General features: G+C 34.7%; 1 protein-coding gene across 11 annotated transcripts in view; it reads right to left on the bottom strand.

The window, feature by feature from the left end:
* Positions 1-23,412, bottom strand: part of MYCBP2 (MYC binding protein 2) — a 193,244-nt gene that overhangs the window by 5,143 nt on the left and 164,689 nt on the right. For 9 of the 11 annotated variants that reach the window (XM_032183624.1, XM_032183660.1, XM_032183642.1 and 6 more), the window contains 17 exons: positions 22,996-23,156; positions 22,418-22,574; positions 21,635-21,859; positions 20,920-20,985; positions 18,719-18,958; positions 18,482-18,580; positions 17,660-17,740; positions 15,857-16,123; positions 12,750-13,033; positions 12,387-12,483; positions 9,268-9,387; positions 7,408-7,509; positions 5,582-5,710; positions 2,884-3,016; positions 2,500-2,603; positions 1,226-1,414; positions 625-732 (listed from right to left, as the gene is read on the bottom strand). In XM_032183624.1, coding sequence (XP_032039515.1) covers positions 625-732; positions 1,226-1,414; positions 2,500-2,603; positions 2,884-3,016; positions 5,582-5,710; positions 7,408-7,509; positions 9,268-9,387; positions 12,387-12,483; positions 12,750-13,033; positions 15,857-16,123; positions 17,660-17,740; positions 18,482-18,580; positions 18,719-18,958; positions 20,920-20,985; positions 21,635-21,859; positions 22,418-22,574; positions 22,996-23,156 — 2,562 coding nt within the window. The remainder of the gene's footprint in view (positions 1-624; positions 733-1,225; positions 1,415-2,499; positions 2,604-2,883; positions 3,017-5,581; positions 5,711-7,407; positions 7,510-9,267; positions 9,388-12,386; positions 12,484-12,749; positions 13,034-15,856; positions 16,124-17,659; positions 17,741-18,481; positions 18,581-18,718; positions 18,959-20,919; positions 20,986-21,634; positions 21,860-22,417; positions 22,575-22,995; positions 23,157-23,412) is intronic. The other 2 variants (XM_032183633.1, XM_032183712.1) reach the window with 1 other exon arrangement.

The raw sequence follows: 23,412 nt of genomic DNA, 5'->3' as shown, positions 1-23,412 counted from the left end.
ATTTTGCTCCTTTTTGACTTACTACTCAACAATTAAGAATAATGACTTTTAGTCCTCCGTACCAAGTCTTTATCATCTAATAATTACAAGCTATTGCCATAAATTACCAAAAAGCAGCACGAAGGAAGAAACACAGCATGCACAAATGCCTGACAAATTTAACATTCTTATGGCTTTAAGGTGCTTCTCTGCAGATACCATGTAATTCTTCAGCTCTGCACTTCTGCCACTGATAAACAAAGCAGATTTAAAAGGTGTACATAAAATGGAGAATCTAGGTTTCCTGCTTGAGAATTAAGATTACTTCTTCCCCTTTCCCCCCAGTGCCTAAAATGGGAATTTACAAGCAGATGGTGCTAAGAATAAAACAGCATTAAGGTAATGTCTGCATTATGCTTACTTTTTAAGAGGAGCCTTACTTTAGGGAATAGTAGGGAACGTAAAAAGATACATCAATGAGATGCATCCATCATCTTTTTTTAAGAGACATGAGAAGTTAAGGAAACAAGTGATGTATATCCAATTTATATTACAACAAGCAATATAGTATTTTAAAAAGTATGGGGACAGAGAGAGTATTAGGTAATTTGTTCGACCTACACAGTAAACACATAGATCATTTACCTTGCAAATAGGACAGGACATAAACCCAAAAGTTATCCTCGGCCCAAGCCATCTGTTTTCTAGTACACGTTGACAGCATTGCAAGTGGAAAACATGGCTGCAGTCCAACTTTAGGGAAAGAAAGAACAAATGAACAGTTAAGTTACATTAACCACTAAAATATAGGTACTTACTTGCTTTTAAGTGGCAACACATACAAAATACAAAATTAATTTACTTAAAAGCCTGGAGGACCCCTACTTTCCTCTTAATAAAGAAATGAACGAATATTAAATGTTTGTTAAAATCATAACCCTTCCATTCTAGAACAATCAGTGGCTGTATAAAATATATATGATATATATCTGTTATCTTAGTTGTTTTTCTCATTTATATATTTCAAATAGAGTAAACATAGCAAGTTAAGTTGATACAACCTGCTTATTTGAAATAGCAGTAATTCCGGGAAAAATAAAGCATTTCAAGTAACTTAAGTACTGATACTGGGTCTGTTTTGAAAATTTTAACAATGTGATTTGAAGGATTTTATATTTTAGCTTCTTTGACATTTAATATTAAAACCACAATATTATCTTTCAAAAAGAGGGGAAAAAGGATGAACCTGGATAGCTGGTGCTGCTGAAAGTGCTTCAGTAAAACAGATCATACACATGTCATCAGCATCTTGTTTAAGAGTGGTAGCATTCTTATCACAACCATGCAAGCATGGTAGACAGTGCTCTTCATTCTTAACACCTCCACATGGATGACCGCAGGGATGTGTCTTGCTGCAGGCAATTTTAGCATACTCCTGTTAAAAGTAAACAATCATCTTACTTCTCCCTCCAAAGAAGAGTTTGATATCATGTTACTTTTTGAAGGATTGCTGGTTCATGCAATAAACTGAGATGAAAGAATCACTATTCATACTGCTGTCCACTGCTAGAGGAGGTACTTGAGAAAAACTGAACGTTTTGTGTACATTAAGTAGAATTCATATCTTCAGTTACCCATAAAGTATCACTCCTGAATAGCAATGGCATAAAGAAACCATGATTTTTAAATTGTAACATTTCATTTTAATATACAGAGAAATATTCTATAATCTTCCACATGTATTTTGTATATTGAGTACCTTCCATGTAAACACTGCTTGCCCTGTATTAAAACACTTTATGGGCTCTTTATTAACTAGCATAAAATGCTTTTAGAAATTATGCTTATATGAAAATGATATTTTAATCACCTCTGATTTCAAGCCCTAGTAAGTAGAAAACTATTGTAAATTGCCAAGAAGCCAACAATGAATTGAGCCGAAATATTATTACAATCATATATATAGGCTGAAAGAGAAAGAGAAGATGTAAATGTGCAACACAAACAAAAATAGATAGTGTACCCTAAAAAACTGGTTGGGATTTGGCCCTCTGCCAAACGTACCTCTGTACCTGGACTGTAAGGGCATAAAACTACTCAGGACACATGCATACAACAGGCAAATCTGGCCAAACAACCCCAAATCTTTTATCTTCTATGCTCACATAATATATACAGGCTGCTACACAAACCACAAGCTTTCCAGTACACTAGACTTTATGTTGACAGAGTGTATTTAACTTTTTATTTGGAATACCACTGTGAAAACCTGAGATACTTTTGAAGATAATGAAACTACCTATTATTTCAGTTGAGTATTGGTGTTTGTAGCTTATAATTAAGCTAAATATTTACGAACTGGGACATATATGAATCATATTACAATACTCAATATTCAACCCTTTTTCATGAGAGAACTCATTTAAAATGGACCACAGCGATACAGTTTACTCAAAATAAGGTCTGATCCTACAGTCTATTTTATGCATCTCCCAATAACTGATAATTATTAATACACACCTGGCAATCTGTGTCAGAACAAACGCTTCCCACTGCTGATAATTCTGTTCCACTCCTACAACCACAGAAACGACATGCTTCGGAACTGCTGGTGGTTGGTTTGCCTATGTCCACAAAAGGAAACAAAAATGAAAACTGTTGTAAGAAAACATAAGTGACGGATATCCTAAAAACAGACACCTGAACAACAATCACATAAAACAACCAACCAAACAATAACTCTTACACATTTAAAATGTCTTATTTTTATTAAAAAACAGCAATCAAAAGTATTTCCCTTAAGCAAGTGAAAATCATAACTTTTTTTTTTTTTTTTTTTGACAAATGTTCAGGTAAAAGGCAAGTATAAACAGGAAAAAGAACAGCTAATACAATTTGTTTTACCTGTCTGTTCTCTAAACTCCACCATAGCCTTCATAGTCTTAGAATCCGCTAATGCCATCAGCCAGAAAAGCTTGGTCCTACCACAACCCTCATGAAGATCAACTTTGATAGCTTCTTCTTCTTCTTTGAATACCTGTCAGGTCAATCAAAGAGATAATAAATAGCATTTCTATGTTATTTTTGTCACTCTCTCTTTGGATTCTGAACGGATATTTTAAAGTTTCTGTCAAATTTGTCTTCTACAAGTTATTTCTCTTTTATAGATTCTGTACGTTGTATATATAGGAGAGTGGATAGAGGTTTTGTGTTTTTGAAAGTAAGAATACATAAAATTATCACTTGGTATAACATGACTGGGAAGTAATACTACAGCAATGCTAAGAAAAGAGTTAGATAACATTTTTTCTAATTTAAAAAGTATGGAACTTGGAGTTCCTAACTGCTATTTAACAACTTCCATATGCCACAGAGTACTAAAAGCACAAGATAACATCAGAAATACCTTCACATAACCATGTCAGAAGTTTATCAAAACAACGCTGATAGTTATGGTTGCTATTTATAATACTATGTACTATATAATGGCAGTTATATAATACATAAAGATATAATAATAACATTTATCACTTTCGCATAAATACGCAGTGAATACTTTTAGCTAAAATCAGGAAAATTCATTTTTTTTGTTTTTGCAAAATCAAAAAGCTGCATGAGATCCTTAGTGGACTTTATGCAGTCTCTTCTTTTTCTCCTTTCCTAAGTTTCAAAGAAAGTTCAGGTTTATCTGTTTTACCTGTAATGCAATAAAAGAATTTTCCTGTGCATAGACGTATAAACTCAAGCTATATTTTAATTTATACTGGAATCAGAAAATAAAAACCCTAATAGCTTCACAAAGGATTCACCTAAGCAGGTCATAGTAACTTACAGACTGTCCTACCTTGAAAGGAGAGAAAATACAGTAAAAAGTATGTATGACAGAAGTTGGACAAAGTAAAGGAAGCTAAGAGAAAATAGGAGACAGGGAACATGACAGAATTTAAAGTTTAAATTGAGGGGCTTGACATGAAAGATGTAAAGGTAAAGGTGGTAAATAAAGATTAAAAGTTTAAACATGCTTTTAGAGGTGAATATAAAAATCTGATAAGTAGCTATTTTGGACAGATTAAAGGAGAGATGTGAGGACTTCTATGAGATAAGAACTTACTTTTATCAACTGTAATCTGAACAGGCTATATAGGAGAAATCAGAAAAATAAATGAGACTAGACTGTGGTGTGACAAGACTGAAGTATAGACACACAAAATCATCTTCTTAAGATGACAAAACAGAAAAGTTTCAAAGGGGATTGCAAAAATCCATGCGGAAAAATAGAAGACAATGGAGGCACATGGAACTTCTAGGCCGAATTTACATTGCAAATGCTGAGGCATCAAGGAAGAGATCTGTAGGGGGAAACTCTTAGTGCCAATGATCTCATATTTATATCACATGTACTCTGGACTAGCTGATTCCTTGCACTCACTGACTGCTCATTAGGAGCTGAATTGCACTAGGTGTGTCTCTGGACCTTCTGCTGTTTTTCTTTGTTTTTGTTTGTCTTTGTTTGTTTTTACTTTCACCTGGAAGGAATCCAATTCAAGTGCTTCAAGGCTCTCTATCAAATCAAAGCATGATAAGGAGAGAGAATCATACCTGCTTCAAAAGCACATTCCTAATCCTAAGTAAAACACTAATGCAGATTCACTCTTAGGAGAGGGAGAAAAGTAATGGTATCTTCTGCATTAGCTTTGTTAATGAGGTCTGTTATTTTAACCTCTGTAATACAAGTAGTCATGGGAAAAGGGGAAAATAAAGGCCCACAAAAACATGAAAGAGGGTGTTGAGAAAGAGGAAATATTCAATAGTTTCAAAAGTAACAGCATCTTCATTGTAAATTGCAATTGGAAAAAGAAATATTCCAAGGAGAATATGTTCTGAGGTTTAGACATGAAGAGGATAAAAGGGTAACACAAAAGAACACTAAACAGCAAGGTACACAGCAATTTGTAAAAACTCATCTTGGTAAGTCAAAGAGGAAAGGCATTTCATCCTCAAGAGGAAAACAAAACAAAACAAAAGTCAGGTAGTTTTCAAGCTTATGGATAATGACAACATATTTCCATGTGACAAAAAGACAGTGAGGGTTGGAGAAATACTGAAAAATAAGAGAAGACTGACATAAGGGAACCAATAGGAAAATTTGTTGTCAAGTGATGTTCCTAGATATTAAAAAATATATAAGCATTTAAACATGAAGGGGTTCGCAAGCACTGATTCATGATAGAAGTAGTAAAAGAGATATAATTTAAAAGGGATAAAGAACAAAGTACACTTAAGAGAGGCTATACAGTTCCTAGATGTTTCCTAACTATGTTCCTAGACAATGTTAGGATGAGAGAAAAAAGCTGACGTAGTGTAAGAATTAGAATTGGGAAATGCTACGTGATTTTCAAATGTTTTTCAGAAGATAACAGATAGGAATTTAACTAAAACAGAACAAAGAATTAAATGAAAACTTCTCTATTCCATCATCAAAACAAAAGCAATTAGCATTTTTAGGTTTGAATCTTGCAACTACCATTTGCTTGTAGATTAATTGGGGAAATGCACATAATATGTCTGCAGTGCATACGACATGATGACATGAATACTCTACCTGTCTCTGATGAGTTTTTGTTCGCCGGTGGAGATGAAGGAATCGGTCACAATCTGTACACAAATTCCCACAGACATTACATAAAATGATTGCAGCAGTTTCACCATCATCATGGTTATCGCACATTGGCTGAAAAAAATAAGAAACATTATTAAACAATTCTCTATTAAATCATTCATTTACTTTCATGTGTTTTTATTTTCCCCTAACCCTGCCTCCCAAATTAGTAATAGAGGATAAAGAGCGTGTATAGGTTATTAATTGTATATTTCAAATAATTAATATCTTAATAATCAGATCTGGACACAAAGAGCCCCTGTTTACTGCATCAGTTCTTCCAATATTCTTCATCTCTTATTTTACAAGAGGTAGTAAAGATCTATTCTACAAAAATATGTTTGAGACATCATTTTCAACAGATTTTTTTTTTTTCACAGAAAAAAAAAATGTGCTAACATGGGTTACAGGCACATTAACAGAAAACTTCATAGACATACAAAATTTTCACCCTTAATTCTTTCATATGGTAAGTTCAGTCTGTTCAAGCACCTAATCTAAGTTGTAGGTTATCTACAACCCAGAGAGAACACACTTCACCTCAAAATTTGAACATCCTGGTATAAAACGGGATTGGGGATTTTTGGGCTGGGTTCAGCAGCTTGTATGGCTGCTTGCCTATGTTTTGGCTGCTCCTCTAACATTTCCACTAGTTCAAAAAAGCCCCAATTTCTAACTTTTTTTCTTCCTATCTACAAACTGGACCACTGTTCTGTTTTTCTAATCCCCTACTGCTTGTCTCTGTGGAACAGCACAGGAAGCCTAAGGCAATGAAACTCTTCCTGTGAAAGCACAGACAGATGAAATGGGTTCAGTTTGTTTTCATAAAGTCAATCTTTTTTATTATGGAATTCATGTTTCTAGTTTAGCTATATAATTAGCTGACAAAAAATCTCTACTATAGGCCTGTCCTAAAATGGTTCATGATTAAAAAAAGCAATAAGGCTTTTTAACTTCTAAAGCTGTTCCATTAAATCATACATTACAACAAAGATGACTTCCTAGGTATGAAAACTCATAGATTTGGGGAAGCCAAAATTTAAAGATTAAAAGATTTGAAGATTAAAGATGCATCTTTGCTGATGACCTTGAAAAGACTGCTCTAGGCTTCATGTTTCCTCTTAGTTGAGCAATATTTTGTGCTGAATTTCAAAAAAGGTACACAGAAGCCTCTTGACTTTCTAGAGTCTTTTCATAATCACCTCAGAAAACATTCGTGCCTCATATGCTTTTTGTGATACTGGAAAATACTGACAGAAACTTGATTCATCCACTGTGTGTCATACTAAAGTTGTAAATCCTCTGGCTGAATGGTAGCTTTACTAAATTCATTCAGAGAGTTTCTTTCTTTTTGAGGCAAGTAGTCTCCCACTTAGATCTGGAAGACAAAGCTAAATTGCAGATAAGTAGTTCTTGAGGAATACAAAATAATTGACTCTGTTATGTTATAAAGATCCAGATAGAAGGGAAAAATCTCTTACAGAAGGTATCGTATTAACTGAGTCAATCTATTCTCAAAAATCCATCCTACAGGTCTTCAATGCACCCTGAGTAGCAGTAGCATTGCTACCTTACTATTGATGTAAGTCGGAATTTCCATTTCTGAGCAGTATTTGCCTAGAAACCAAATACTTCAAACATGTATGTACAATTTCCATGAGGGTGGAATAAGGTTAGGCAAAGTTCACCTTTCCCTGTCACCTACTTGAAATTCTTTGACTACTGAATAAATCCAAATAAAGAAAGAAGCATATGAGTTTCAATCTCACCATCTGTTTCTGTTGTCCATCCTTTCCCATCCACCTTCCTGATGACAGTCTATCAACATGATCCTGATCAAGTACACAGAGGGATGCTAGGGCCAGCCACAACTATTTAAAGAAAAGGCAGAAGTAAATGGTTTAGAAAAAATAAATTAAAAAAAAAATCAAAATGCAAAAAAATTAAACTTTGACAGCTAAGAGTACCACTGTTACCTGAAACCTGTACCATCATTAGCTGAAGCCTGTCCATATAGTGCAAGTTTTTTCTTTTCCGAAATAAGTCAAACACAAAACAAACTTATTGAACTTTTGAGAGCTGCCTTGTTTCTTTCAACTATGACACTTTATGGTTGTAACTATGGCACATGAGAGAAACAGTGAAGAAAGATCAAGCTGGGTATATTACAGAAATGTGGAAAATACACGAAACAACTAACACTCATATATCATCCCAAAGCATTGCAGATTTTGTAGGGAGAGGAGAAAATTGAAGGAGACAGACTAATCAAAAAAGTAACTTTAGGTCAGTGAGATTCATTTCCCTATGTTCTCTCCTCACTGTACTGGGCATTACCCAGAAAGGGGTTCTGAGCTAAATGTACTTCAGGCTCCACAGGAATGTTTTCTCTCTTTTTCTTCATTGACTACAGTGAAATCCTAAAGAGATTAGCTACATGAGGATAACTTGTCAGCAGGCCTGCAACCCAAACTGAAATGCACTTGACAGGTGCATTTTGGAATTGCTTTTGAACAAAAGGAATTGAACAAGTTTTTGAACAAGTTTTGATTTCAACAAAATGGCTTTTGTTGAAGAACTGTAATAGAATACCCCCAGAAATGTGCACTTTCATGACAGGACTAAGTTCATTCACAAGGAGAGCTGGCCTGATGTTCAGGGCTCCTCTATGACCTGATTAAACTAACACAGTGACAGCAGGAGCTACTGGTATTCTGAGACAGTGTCTTTGATAAAGCTGAGAATATATTAGTAAGAAGGTGAAATAAAATCCTGGCACAGCCTTTTAGATGGAAAACAACATGAGTGTTGAATGCATGCAACCATTGCAAATCTCTTCTTTTATTCAATATTACATTTATGAAGACAAAATCTGTACTGCCTAAGATGGAAAGATTGCCATGATTTACAGGTATGCTTTTAGTGGAATTTCAAGCAATCTATTGAAGTTAGTCTCAATTTCTGTAAAAGATTCATAGAAGAAGTAAAGAAAAAAACAGGCTCAGCAAATTATTTTTCGTTTTGAGACTAAAACACAGATGAAGTTTAGCTTAGTTGTGATAGAGAATGTTTATTTTTTTTCCCTGAGTGTTTTCATAATAGCTTTGAGATGTGGCAGCTGATGACCTAGAAGTCAAACCACTTAAAATGATAGCACAGAGAGCTGGAGAAAGACAGCTGATACATATTGTGCAATTTTCCATGCAGATCACATAAATTTAGTTAAATGAAAGTTTCACAAACTTAAAGCAGAATTACTTCAAGGATAAAAAAAACCAAAAGTGTAGGAATAACACTTACTCTTCATTACTTTAGAGGTATGCAAGATGCAGACTTAATCAAAAATTCTGTTTTTACCACAAATAAAACAACTCAATCTACTGTGACATGAAGAAAGCAGGACTTATTAGGACAAGCAGTGACTCACTTAAGAATAACCTGTCATTACGCACAGAGCTTAAGTAATAACCTAATGTTATGCACAGAGCTAAATTTATACAACGTAAGCTGTATACTGTATACATTATTTCCTGAGAAAACCCACAAGGCAAATATTTTCTGAAGAATAGGAGGGCTCTTCCTACTGCATGTTTGCAATGAACTAATGTCAAATTCAGTAAAATTCTTACTCTGGTTGTTGCAATGCACCTCACTGGTGATCGGTATTCTTCTTCCATTTTGGTCAGAGCTATGATGGTTTCAGCAATAGCATTCTTTGTCACACGGGACCAAGCTTCTGACAGATGACCCTGTTAAAGAAGGAACTATATGTAAATGTCTCAAAGAATTTATTATAGTTTTTATTAATATTTAAAACAACTAAAATTGAATTGCTACAATGTTAGGTTAGGATCTCAGGTTCGAATAGAAAAAGAGTGAGTCAGGAATAACTTCGACAAATCAGGTGTTTTCAAATCCAACAAATCTGGTAAAATTAATCCTCAAATAGTCAGGTGACTGACTGAGGTAGAATCTATGACAGAAAAGAGCAGAACAGCATTGTTCAGTTGGAAGGGATCTTCCAAGACCATCTAGTCCAAATGCCTGACAACTTCAGGGCTAACCAAAAATTAAAGCATATCATTGAGGGCATTATCCAAATGCCTCTTGAACAGTGACAACAGGCATAGGGCATCAACAAGCATGCTAGGAAGCACTGTTCTAGTGTTTTAACATGCTCACAGGGAAGAAATTTTTCCTGATATCTATTCTGAACTTTCCCTAGTGCAGCTCTGTGCCATTCCTGTATGACACAGGTCACCAGGGAGAAGAGTTTAGCACATCCCTCGCCACATCCCCTCCTCAGGAAGTTGTAGAGAGCAATGAGGTTGCCTCTTGGCCTTCTTGTCTCTAAACTAGACCACACAAGTGTCCTCAGCCTCTCCTTCACAGGCACTGACTTATACCCCAAAGTTGATAACCTAGAGACTGCTAAATTCTTAACTTCTTAATGTAATTTCTAAAATCACCTTGTGCTAAAGGTGCTGGAAACAACTGAGACTCACTGAATTCCGAAACAGAAGCTACAGTGACTAACTCTGATGTAGATGCCTACATCGCAGATGTTGAAAAAGTGAGATGAATCCGATTTGTAACACTTTGAAAGTGACCAGTAAGACCTATGTTACCCTACTGCTAATTAGCAGCTCTACAAGGCCTCAAAGAAACGTTTTCAAGCTGGGACTCCTCTATTCCTCTACCCTCTTTGGAGTAACAGGGCTGATCACCAGAACATGCTCTGAGCAAACCTAAACCACTGAGGTCCCTTATAAAACATACTTAATCAGAAAATGTTAGTACTCCCAACCCTTGAATGCCTAAGCCACATCTCCCTCACCTAAAATAAAAGGCAATAAAGTTCAGATCTCCTCTCTGTACAACAGGAGAGGAGTGTCCTTATTGTGCGGCTATTAAATACTGTAGAGTAACTCAGACCCAATCATTCTTTTAGGAGATGCTATACTTTAAACAGTGCAGAATCTACTGAGAGATTTATATCCATATCTGCGAGGCCTACGCCTTTATCTGACTGACCTGATTTCCCTCCTCCTTTTGGGGGTAATCAATAATTATGTTTTTATTCCAAATAGAATACTTTTAACAAGAGAATTTAAGACCCACACCAGCATACCCAACACTATCAGAAAACTATCAGGGCATGTGCAAGATGGATATTTGATTACATATCCAAGCATACTCTGTATATGCACTTAAGTTGTCATGTCCAATTCCACAAGGTTTAAGCACTCTCCTGCACATCTGCAATGATTTTGTAGAACCAGATACTAATGAATGCAGCTGCGTTTCATGGGTGAAGGTCTTGAATGGTGACAGAAATTGCTTAGACAAAACTACAAGCACCCGATTCTAGTCAGTCAGCCATTTTTTATTTTTACTAATCTCTTTATTTTATTCCTGGCAAAGGTTTCTGCATAGTTTAGTTCTGACTGGTTATTCCTTTAAGGGATCACCTCTCCTGTCATGGAAGCTTCACTACCATGCTGGGAGCCTTCATGGCTCAAGGCTGAGGATTCTGTGAGGCAACAAGCAGTTCTGCAACAGGACTACACAACAGCTATTAGAAGATTATTCAAGTGCAAAGCCAAGTGGTCACAAATGGGGAAATATCTGAATTAACATTGCTTGTATCTCTGTGACACTGATTTAACTCCTTTAAAATATACATATTATGATCACTTTGATTACATATTTGCTTTCTTACAGGTCAGTTTTGAACAAATGAATAGCAATCTAGTATTTTCTTTTCTCAAATTAGTGGCTGGACTTCACAACTGTTAAAAGCACAGTGCTCAAGCTCTTCTTTGAACTCAGTCATATGTTCATGGAGCTTCCTGTCACACTAGTCATAACGGTGCCAAGCATTTCATAAATCTTCATCTTATAAACTTCCTGTGTGCTAAGGACCGTGGCAACTTCAAACATAAAATGAGACACAGAGTCTGCACCACAGCTCTCAAACAATTTGTGTACTGTAGTTCTCCCTCTATGGAAACCAGGAGTGGTAGTGGAGCCAGCACACAACTTTCTTATGTGACACATGGACTGGGAAGGGTTGTCACAGTAAACAGACTTAGTTTGAGAGATTGGAGGTCAATACTATAAACCGCTTCAGAAGTTTCAAGTTTGAGATGATGCAGGATGCATTTATTCTTCCCCCTGCAGTATATGTATGAAGTATATTTTGGATACTCAAAGCGTTCATTAGCTCAAGTTGAAGTTGGGAACATCCAGCATTAAGACAGGATGTGAAGCCAGAATCCCATAAACAAGGACCACAGAGTTTGCTTCAAAAGACTTGACCAATATCATTTCAAAATGCTTCACAAGACAATCCACTATTTTCCTGATGTTTTCCCACTTATCCAAAACATACCTACCAACAGCAGCTACAATACCAGCAACAACCCTTAAAAAAAAAGTCCTGAACAAATCAGCTGCCCCTGACAATTCATTCTGTATGTATGTTGCATCCTATACGATGGAGTGGGATACCTGAGAAAAACATGGACCTACCTATACATACAGGAATCATCACATTAATCATGGCATTTACTGTGCTTCTAGGCTCAGACTCTACCCAAAAGGTTCTATTTTTTTCTTCTTGAGACCAACTCACATTTAAAATCTCAACACAATATTAACTCTAATGGAGATTACTGAAAAAATGTATTATTGATTATCAGAAATATTTGAATATCCCACACACATTTAAAGGATAGATACTTACTGCTGCCATGTCTTTAATCAGCTTAATAATGATCTCTGAAATCTGTGTAGGTGTTGAACCCTTCATCCACCAATGGCTTTCACCTCGCCGAATATAGCTACAAAGAACATATTGTAATAAATGAAAAAAAAACAAGCAATTAGCTATATTTGTCAAAATCTACCTTAAACAGTGAACATGTTCAGCATATGGTAGCTTTTTGTTTGTTTTTAATCAGACTCACTAATAACTTGACCTATACCGTCAGTGTTATATATTTTTCCCATTTATTAAACAAAGAATATAAAAGACAACAACTGACTTCAAAATATGCATTTCTTTTATGCTTTTAGCTTGAGAGCACATACTTATTTTTAAACAAACCTGGAATTGAAGATCATGGGAAGTGTGACTGTAGTAACTCCTTTGCCTGCAGTAGTGCCAGCTGTCCCAGTTATAGTAGTTCCTTTGGCTTTTAGCTGTACAGTGAGAGCTTTGGCAATGCATCCCAAAAACATATCTAAGATACCCAGTTTATTCCAATCTCCTTTTTCTGTAGAGTGAATGATATCACTTATATCTGCTGGTGGAAGAGACTTCACTCCTATTATACTAGCCAGGCGACTAGGGGTTACCTCAGGCAAAACACGTCTTAGTAACGATGTTACCTGGAAAAAGAATCAAATCACCACAACTCTTACCAAGACAGATAGAGTTTTCAAGCAAAATCATATAAACTCCATTTTCTCCTTCATAAATTATTTCTGTAAGACAGAATGTAATGTCTCTATGTGTTGAAATTACACATGTAAGACATTCTGTAAGGTTCCTATCTTACTTTTAAGTAATTGTTCTTAATATGCTGAGGCAAGGCCTAAGAGTCCAAAACCAATCTCACTCAAAAAATTCTTAATCTTCATATAATAGTAAAACCATGCTTGGTACTGAAGTTATGATAGCAGCTATGCAGATGTTTGCACAACTTTAATTTGCTTGCACATTACCGACACATCCACCCTGTATACAGTCTTTAAATGTCATAAACTGTAGTAGAATAGTTGGAGACTTAAGACTTCTGAAAACAGAAAATACTTTCTTTGAGGTACCGAAAACCATGATACCCTTCCACTCTAGCTGCATGGCCACTGGCCTTCCACTCTAGCTGCATGGCCACTGGCCTCACACCCCCTTTCAGTTTCCTTGTGATACTCTAACTAGATTCTTCTGAGAAGGAAATCTGTGCCAACTGATCTTGATCTAACATAATCCACCTTGAAAGGATATTCTTCAGCTTCACCAACAGGTGGAATTGGGGTTGAAATTGGATATGCCATGCACAGTTTGGTCCAAATCAGGATATACCAAAGTTTAGAGAGTTATATTTTTTCTCTCATCTCTCAAGCCGTCACTGTTCTCTTGAAAAACTGTTTACATTTTAAGAAAAAACTTTATTTTGCACATCTGTAATAAGTCAGAATTTCCAAGTGGGACAGTATCTGCCTCCAGACGAGATATAGCATTCAAACAATTCAGAAAATTGAAAAGAGGAATGTGGAGAGTATAAAACTCCTGAAACATGAACTAAAAATCCACACAGAGAAGACACACCAGCTAGCAACAGCAAGCTAGTGCATTAACTGTACTAAAGGAAATATTTCACGTGTACAAGTTTTTGGTATATTATGTGCATATAAATACAAATATACTCAAACAGACAATGCTCAAGTTCATAAAGAAACAGAAATATTAAAACTCTACCTGAGGATACCAGAAGTAGAAAGGAATTATCTACTTCCACGCTACTCGTAGCCTGAATGTAAGATAAAGTTGCTATGGATTCATGCCAGAACAGTAAGACAGACTGCTAATTAAAAACCTGTGATCTTACCTGCACAGATTATATGGACATAAGATATGCAAAATATAAATTACCCAAATCACAGTGGATTCTTAGGTCCTGCCCATTGGACAGACATTTTAAGACTTTTCCACTCATCTGTTGATGTTTTAGCAAGACAGTCATTAAACCTAGTCTTAAAACTAGCTGTCACTATGCCCTGAGGGCAGACACAATAATAGAAAGGTTAGAATTAATGATGGCCTCTCCAAATCTTGCACAGATTTACTAACATTTAGAGCATACACGTGACATATAAAGGGAGTAATTAAATAGCTCTCAGACCTTTTCAGCACAATGAAGGACCATGACATCTTACTAAAAAATAAGCAGTCACCTCACTATCTCCTTCCATGCCTGTAAAACTGATCTGCTTTTTATAAAGAATTCTTATTTGCAACAAAAAACAAACCGGCTTTAAACTTAATACATTTGAGAAATGTAAACTTAACAGCTCTGATATTTTAAAAGAGCATCTCTAGTTCCTGCAATTACTTGTAATAATTCTAGATGATGCTCTTCCTTATAAGCAAAGCAAACAAGTGCAATATGTGAACTTCAAAAAGTTTCTTTTTGGAATGTAATAGATAAAACTGGTCTAGATCTAAGCATTGCCAGTTGCAAGGCAGTGCCAACTTCAGAATCTAAAGTTTCATTAAAAGGAAGTTATTGCAACTGAAAGGAAATACCTGACAAACTGAACATAACTTAACAGGACATGGATGAACCTGTTGAAAACACAAACAACTGGGTTACAGTGAAGGTCAGATTCACTGAATTTTTGAAGTTTGAATTCATTGAAGAATGAATTCCTGACATCACTCCAAGTCTAAGGTTGTGTGTTTTTGTAAAAGACACCTTCTATGATGTACAAGACAAGCAATTGCTTTTGTACTTCCTATTTAATTTCAGCAACTATCCCTGCTGAGAAAACCTTAAGTCCCTTTGACACACAGTCTGAGAAAGCAGCTCATCTTGCCAAATACAGAATTATTCAGAATAAGGACAAGAACAGTTAAGTGTTTTTACTCAAAGGCATTTCGGAATAGTTTCTTCGTTTAGGTTGGTTATGACACAAATGTTATCTAAAGCAATTTTGTGTTCCTCCATCTCCAAGTTACACCTCTTGGGAACAAAGCATAAAAAACTTCCTCAGAAGTGATTTTATTTTATTACTGTAGGCTTCAATATTGAGTTTACTGCTAACAGCTTTATACAGTTAAATTGTGGTGGTGTTTGGTGTATATATATCAAACACATAGAACTTGATCATTTTAACCCCATTCAAAAACTTAAAACAAACCCCAAAAAACTAACAAACTGTCAGTTAAATTCCAAAAAGAGATTCTGTAACTTGCTTTCAAATAGTCATAAATTTATATTTGCCCTCTACTCATGACTGCAATACTAAACTGAGATGCTCTATTTACAATTATTCCTTATGTGGAATAGTCTGAATATGATTGGAAAAACATTTTGAAAGTGAAAACTCAAACTTATATTTCACAAAGAAATATTATCAAGCACATGATTATAGGATTTTAAAGACGTTTTTCTACGAAACCAAGACAGGCAAGGAATAGTTAGCACTCACCTGTCTCTGCACCCTAGGAGAAGCTGTGTGTAATAATGAGAAGAGATCCTGAAGCAGAGTCAGCTGCTGAGCCAGATACTGCCGGCCTACGTTGGAACCGCTCAATGCCAGCACCATTGACAGCAGCTCAAAGCAATATGCGTCAGAAGAAGCATCTTCATCATTGGGTTGTGAGTTGGCATTCTCTTTGCTGGAGATGGCATGCTCCCACTCCTCACGCACACGCGTTGCTTCCATTCGTATGGCCTGGACTATATGAGCACATACCTAGCCAAGTAGAATCCAAATATGTAGTTAACTCTTAAAAACTTTTAACTTAAAACTTAAAAAATTTAAACTTTAAACCCAGTCTGATCACTTGTAATTTCATTATCGTCACATATATGACAAAAACGAGAAGCCTGTGAAATTTGTCCTGTCTTTAAATTACTTCTCAACATTAACAAACTGAAATTAAGAATAAAATCTAAATCTAAATTTAGAATAAAGATTTAGATAAAATTCTTCAAAATTAATGTTTTGATTTAATACTGGATTTGCTCCTCTTCACTCAGAAAAAATTCATTGGAAGAACGAGTCTTTACTGTAATTTCCTGCACTGCCTATTTTTTTTAATATAGGATTCAGGTGAAGAACAAAACACACAAGTATAAGGAAACACATTTAATCAATATCCACAAAAGAAAAGTACTTATTTAAATGCTTATTATCTTGTTTACTTCATTATTTAGGAAACTGAAGAGGTTTTGGATAGCGTATTTTCATTTTACCAATGGCATGTTAGAAAGTATATTTAAGAGATTTTAAAACTTACTATGGATAGGTGACAAAAAAGGACAAGACATGAATAATCTACTAAACTTCAAACAGAATCTAATTCTTCTTGTACTACTGTGAAATTTTTCACTGTACTGTTTGCCTCATCATAGGTGTAATAAAAATAAAACAAATGGATATGTTAATTGGTGTATTAAAAAAAAAACCACAACTTTAATATTTAAAAGAATCACAGAATCATTTCTAGAAATTTCTAGGTTGGAAGAGACCTCAAGATCATCGAGTCCAACCTCTGACCTAACGCTAACAGTCCCCACTAAACCATATCCCTAAGCTCTACATCTAAACGTCTTTTAAAGACTTCCAGGGATGGTGACTCCACCACTTCCCTGGGCAGCCTGTTCCAATGTCTAACAACCCTTTTGGTAAAGAAGTTCTTCCTAACATCTAAGAAGAAAACAACACACTCTGTAACTACTTCACATTGAGAAAAAAAGATAAGTAAAATCACACACCTGAACTTCCACTAACTACAGGAAAGAATAATTTAAGAATCCCTACACTGATTACTTTTTTAGGCTTACATTTCATCAAACATAAATATGTTTTGTTGGCAGATAGGAGGAGAAAAATGTGTGAACTAAGAGTCTAAAGTCTGTCATCACCTCCTTTAACTTTTAGAGTGTATATTATCACACTACTATTACCAACAGAAACAAATTACGTACCACTTACAACTTCTAAAACAATTTGAGTAACAGAATATTTTTTTATCTTATTAAAATCGTTTTTTTCAGTGCCAGTTTCAGCAGATTTTTCATATAAAATACATACACACAATTAAAATGTAACCCAAAATTTGATTATAGAAAACAGAAGTTCTCTGTAATCACCATCACCCGTTCTATAAATTTATGAAGTCATAACTGAAAATGTCAAATAAGAGTTTCTATATTTACTGGAAAATAGTATAACTATTATAGAACACATATACTTAATCCTCAAAGCATTTCAGAGTGAACAAACCTGCTTTTGCAAATTCGTCAGTTTGCTCCGGCTGAATATGATTCCTACCATGTGCTCTTTCAGGTCCGCATCTGATGTTGCCTTTGTAAAAAGCATATTTAATATTAGATCAAGAGTGCCAAAAACAATTCCTAACTTCCTAATAATTACACAAAAGCAAGAAGTATAAGCAAAATAAATTTGATAATGTTTAATTTTCTTCCTCTTTAGGAGTAAAATTTGAGGATGAAGTAAGATAATCAATAAGCAAAAAAGGTGTAGTATAGTTACCCAAGATTCATCCTCTTCATTTACGTTAATACAATCACTCATTAAGTCTTTGTAGAGCAGTGCACAGAATATACTTTTCACTTTATATATACCTTATATATTTTGCAATAAAAGAAACAGGCAATACACACTTCTTAAACTACTCCTTGCTGGAAGACATGAGAGTATGCTTGATAAAAGGATACTAGTGAGTTTTTTTAATAATTCTTTTTTCTCCAAACATCAACAGAGCCCCTCCCTTTTGAGGCATAAGATATTAGGCAAGAACGGCTTTCAGGCTGACCATTACTTCAGGCATTAAGTACTTTTGTAATTGTATGGATTATTTGTGTCACTGCTAGTATGATAGTATGATGTTGCTATACATGTATACCCCAATAAAAATTGGCTAATAAAAAAAAAAAAAAGTAATTTTAAGAAAAAATATGCAATTGTGACATGTTACTTTTGTTGTGATTTAAAAATTATGGAGCATAAAACATGACAAATATGGAAAATCATCCTCGATTTTTTTTTTCAGCGAAGTAATATTGGTAGAATACAAATAAATACATTGTGTACTTTTTCTTCTCCTTCTGGGGAAGACAAGAGTGCTTTTTCTTCTTGTTCTGGAGTTGGCTCAGCATCACCGGAGATGAGTTTTCCGAATACCTGGAAGAAAGATACCGATAATTAACTTATCTCAAAGATAAAAGCGTGCTGTTGTGACATTTTACTTTAATACATAAAGCACTGAAAGTCTCCACTTATAGTAGCTTTCACTGTTTTAACACATCAGCAAAAACCTACCTGGGACGTAATAAGTCGGAATACTCTCAGCGTCTCAGATTCACAGTTTCTTTGCTGAGCTACACTTGCAGAAATCTGGCCTGCTATTTTAATGCTTTCACCATCTTTCCATCCAAGAATTTTCACTTGTCGAACTCTGAGTGTGTTCTCTGGACCTTTCAATTCAATTTTGATGATGTGATTATCACCCCCAGGAAGTTCACTTGTTACCCAGCCAATATGTCTTGAATCCAAGTCTACCTATTAAACAGGAATATAAAGATGGGAACTGACATTGCAACATCAAACGAAAAGTCACCTACCTTTAAAACAAATCTGTTGCATACCACTGGAACAAATACAGCATTTACTATAAAATTTTCATTCTGAGTAGTAAGACTACCAACATGTTTAATTATAAAAATATTCAACTTGATGAATGCAGATTAAAACATTTCAAACTTAAGTAAAATGACATACAGCCATTATTTGTGTCTTTAAAGGCTATTGAAAATAGTGAACTATCAGTCACTTTTATTGTCTAAGCAACAGTTCGCACATTAAAAATATCCATTTTGAATTGACATTTGCTTACAGCTTCCTGTTAAAAATAAAAAAGTCACCATAATTTACCTGAAAATATAAAGCACAATTATCAGTACCTAAGTTATTCTATCTCACTTCACATAAACCCCTGTAAAATATTAACTCTGCAGATGTCACTAATTGATATCCTTATTAAGAGAGGAAGGACTTCATAATTGTAAAAAACGACAGATGAATTGTATCATTTAAACTATGATACCACTATTGGAAGATAAAAAATGCTTCATGCTCAGAGCAGCCTCAGTGACCCTAAATTACAGTTGTTCCTGAGTATCCTCTCACTTCCATAGGGCCCAAATACTATATATAAACAAACTAGCATTTGTTCCTCCCCCATTTCTACCCCAGTTCTCAGTGTCTGCATTAAACTGTGCTGCAGCAGACAAGACTGATTTTTTATTTAATAGCACAAGATAGAGACTATGTATGAGATGGGGTACAGTATGCTGGTGCATTTTAAGATAAAAAGCCTGTGGGAGAAATGCTAGAGGACTGTTTAACAAGGAGGAAGCGAAGCTGAATTAAGTCCTGCTTATCCTCTGGAAGTGAATGATCCCTGGAAAAATGCCTGGGCACTGTGTTCCAGCAGACAGAAACAAAGGCATGGATCAAACTAACAAGACTCAGAGAAATATATACACTACATATACATACACACACACACACTTATGTCTACGTATATCCAGACACACTCACACTTCACTATTTAGTATGAGCAGACTGTACCAAAGTTTTTGCTTGTTTCAGAAACATAACATCTTTTGGAGCTATATTTTTACCTTAAATGCTCTCTGAGGATAAAACGCAGAGAAAAGCGAAACCATCTCTCCCTCATCTGGTTTAACTGTACAGAATTTCAGTGTTATCAGATGTCACCTGTGACACAGTTAAGACACTTCTCCCTGAAGAACCTTACCACTAATAGCTAAATGATAGAAGCTAAATAATAAATAAGCTAAATGATAGAAGTTTTGAGCCCCAAACAGTAACTGCTTACTTAAAACCTTAAATATATTTAATGGGTCACATCAATGTTGAAATACAAAGCACTATTCTCTGTGTAAAAAACATGCATTTATCATTTAGCTTAGTAACAGAACTACAAAGATTGAATATTATTCTGAACTTGATTCTCTGGACAGACATCCTAATCTACACAAAGTTGAGAACTAGAAACAAGGGAAAATGTGTGTTATGAACATGTATTAGATAACATATTAAAAAAACCCTAATGCTGAAAGTAAATAATTTATTTTCTTTTCTTCAGCGTTCTACTTCTGCTCAGTCTTCACTTGCCCTTCTCTAATGAAGAATGCTTCCATGAAGCAGATGAAAGCTAGTAACAGTACAACACTAAGCAGCTAGCCATCAGAGCATCTAATAATGTATAATACTATGCCATACAATTATTTCAGACATATTTAGATAAATTAAACTCTAAAATACTCAGTATATATGAAAAGTGAATTCTGTTATTAATAACATAGTATTTTCAAAGGAAGCCCAATATTTTCAAAACAATGTATTTTCCGTAAGAAATGGAAAATATTTTCTCTAAAACTCTGGCATATGCAGCCAAAAACATTACTGCAATTTTTCAATGTTAAAATGTTTACCTGCTTTATTCTGCAGAGATCTTCTACTGCCTTGCCAGTTAGGAAGGTCATTGAAGTCACTTTGTTCTACAACAGATAAGCAAAAGAAAATATTTCAACTGAAGACCATTCTGGGTATTTCTTCCCTATTAAGAGAGTATGTACATAAAAGAGACAAGTTGTTTTGTTATGAAAATAAAACTTAAAAGTGATCAAAACCAAGGACAGAGAATTCCCAAGTATAGGTCGTCATACATATACATATACGTGTACATATACAATAATACATGTACGTGTACATATACAATAATACATGTACGTGTACATGTATTATTGTATATGTACACGTATATGTATTTGTATATTTGTACAAAAGAAACGTATAAAAGAAAAGACATGTATAAAAGAAAATAAATGTATATGTGTATGTGTATGTGTATGTGTATGTGTATGTATATGTATATGTATGTACGTACACGTGAAATTGAACATGCTACTGAGAACTAATTTTCCCAGTCTCAGGTTCACATAAACTTCAAATTTAGATGAATCACTCTCATCAGATACTGCTTTCAAAGCTAGAGAAATCAGAAACTTTATTTTAAAATATGAACTTCTGAATTAGAATTACTCACTGAACTGGACAGACAATATGGTATTTCTTGAGTGATGGACATATACAACTTTGTCTATGCATTTCCACTTCATTCCATTTTTCATTTCATTTCCTTCTTACCCCAAGATCTCTGGAGTTGTCCACATGAACACAAACATAACGTGCATTGATTCCTTTTACACAGTTGATTGTAATGTTTTTAGTTTTGTTTTTGTCTTCATCTCCTGACTCCCAGAACGTTTCTGTAGACCCATCTGTTAAACTACCAATCATGGCAGGTCGGCTTGATGTTTTAATGTCAACAATGCTTGTCAGGTCTTTTAGACAAACCACTATACAGAGTTCCTGTGAAAACAAATAAGAACATTTAAAATATCTGAAACTATGCCCAAATACGGTCATTATCTACACTTTTAAAAACCATACAGGAATTACATTCATGTTATGAGAATTATGCTCTCTGAATTAAGGAAGAAATTTGTCACTTGTTGGTTCAAGTTATTCAGACCTTTAAACAAAGGAAACAATAATATAGCTAGCAGACAAATATATTAGTAAATATATTTAGAAAACACTTTAGAGCTATTCATTAGGAGTCTTAATCTCCTCAGAACAATACAAGAAAAAAAGATATGAGCAAGTAAGAATTGGAAGTATGCAGAAATGGAACTAACTCAATGAACTAAATGAATTACCTAAATGAACTATACAGGCTAAGAGGCAATATTTGAACCTCTACATCCAAATATGAAAACCTGAGTATCAGAAACAAGATTCCCTGTAGAGATTCATTCAAAGAAATATTATGTTGCGATAAAATACATTTTTATTTCATATAGAGTGTGCTATAGCAACTACACACTGTTCATAATTGATATCTGGTTTTGAGAGATTAATACTCACCTGATTCATGATTTCAAAACCTGACTGTATACTGATACTAAAACTCTCTTCACTATCTCCATCATCAGATTTAGACAAAATATTGTTGATATGATGGAAAACATTGCTCTGGTGCAGGAACTGGTGGTCAGATTGTTTGAATTTGAGACTCCAACACCTAAAAACACATATAGCCGATTTTCACACTTTGAATACTGATTAAAAGACACAACCTACCAGCAAAGCTATTAATTAAATTTTTGCTTCTTGAAATGTTTTGTATAAACCTTTAACTTACTTTTTTTTCAGAATCGTAAGTCTATTTGACATTTAAAGGAAAGCAGGAATAAACTTAAAATTTTAACAGAATATTTTCATTGTTATTCAATTTTTGTGTTCAAGACCAATGAACAGGAAAAATTTCAAGCCTTTTAAGAAGACTACTCAGCAGACAGATTTGTGAGCACACAATACTACACTACCATGCACATACACACGTACTACCACATTCACAATCCAATCTACACTGAAAAACCTTCTCATCTAGAAACGTTAAAGATGCTCTCAGCCTTTTAATACTTTTCTTACTTTGTGCTTACCTTAAGGCCATTTGCTGTAATGCACTACCACTGGGTAGAGACATCATCAGATCAGAGATTGTCTGGAGCAGACGATGAAAAGTGTGGGGTAATGGGTGAGCTGCTTCACCAGCAATTACTATATCTGACAGAGGATGTTCACACACTCTTGTGTCTTTCTCCTAAGATTCAAAGCAATTTGTGTTTTGTTAACAGACTTTCACACAAAAAAAGGTTAAATAAACAAATATAAATACATTTATGATATTTGAGAGTAACAGTATCAATTCCATAATAACTGTGAACTTCAAAGCAGTTCCTCTCAGAGAATTCTTATAACAACAATCACGTGAATATACGTGAATATTACTAATTAATCTAAGGATATCAGTTGCTTTATTAGACCTGTGGAAACATTGATTCGTATTTAAGGTGTGT

The sequence above is a fragment of the Aythya fuligula genome, chromosome 1, assembly GCF_009819795.1.
Source record: "Aythya fuligula isolate bAytFul2 chromosome 1, bAytFul2.pri, whole genome shotgun sequence".
Classification (NCBI taxonomy): domain Eukaryota; kingdom Metazoa; phylum Chordata; class Aves; order Anseriformes; family Anatidae; genus Aythya; species Aythya fuligula.
This window is presented reverse-complemented; position numbering and strand designations above follow the sequence as displayed.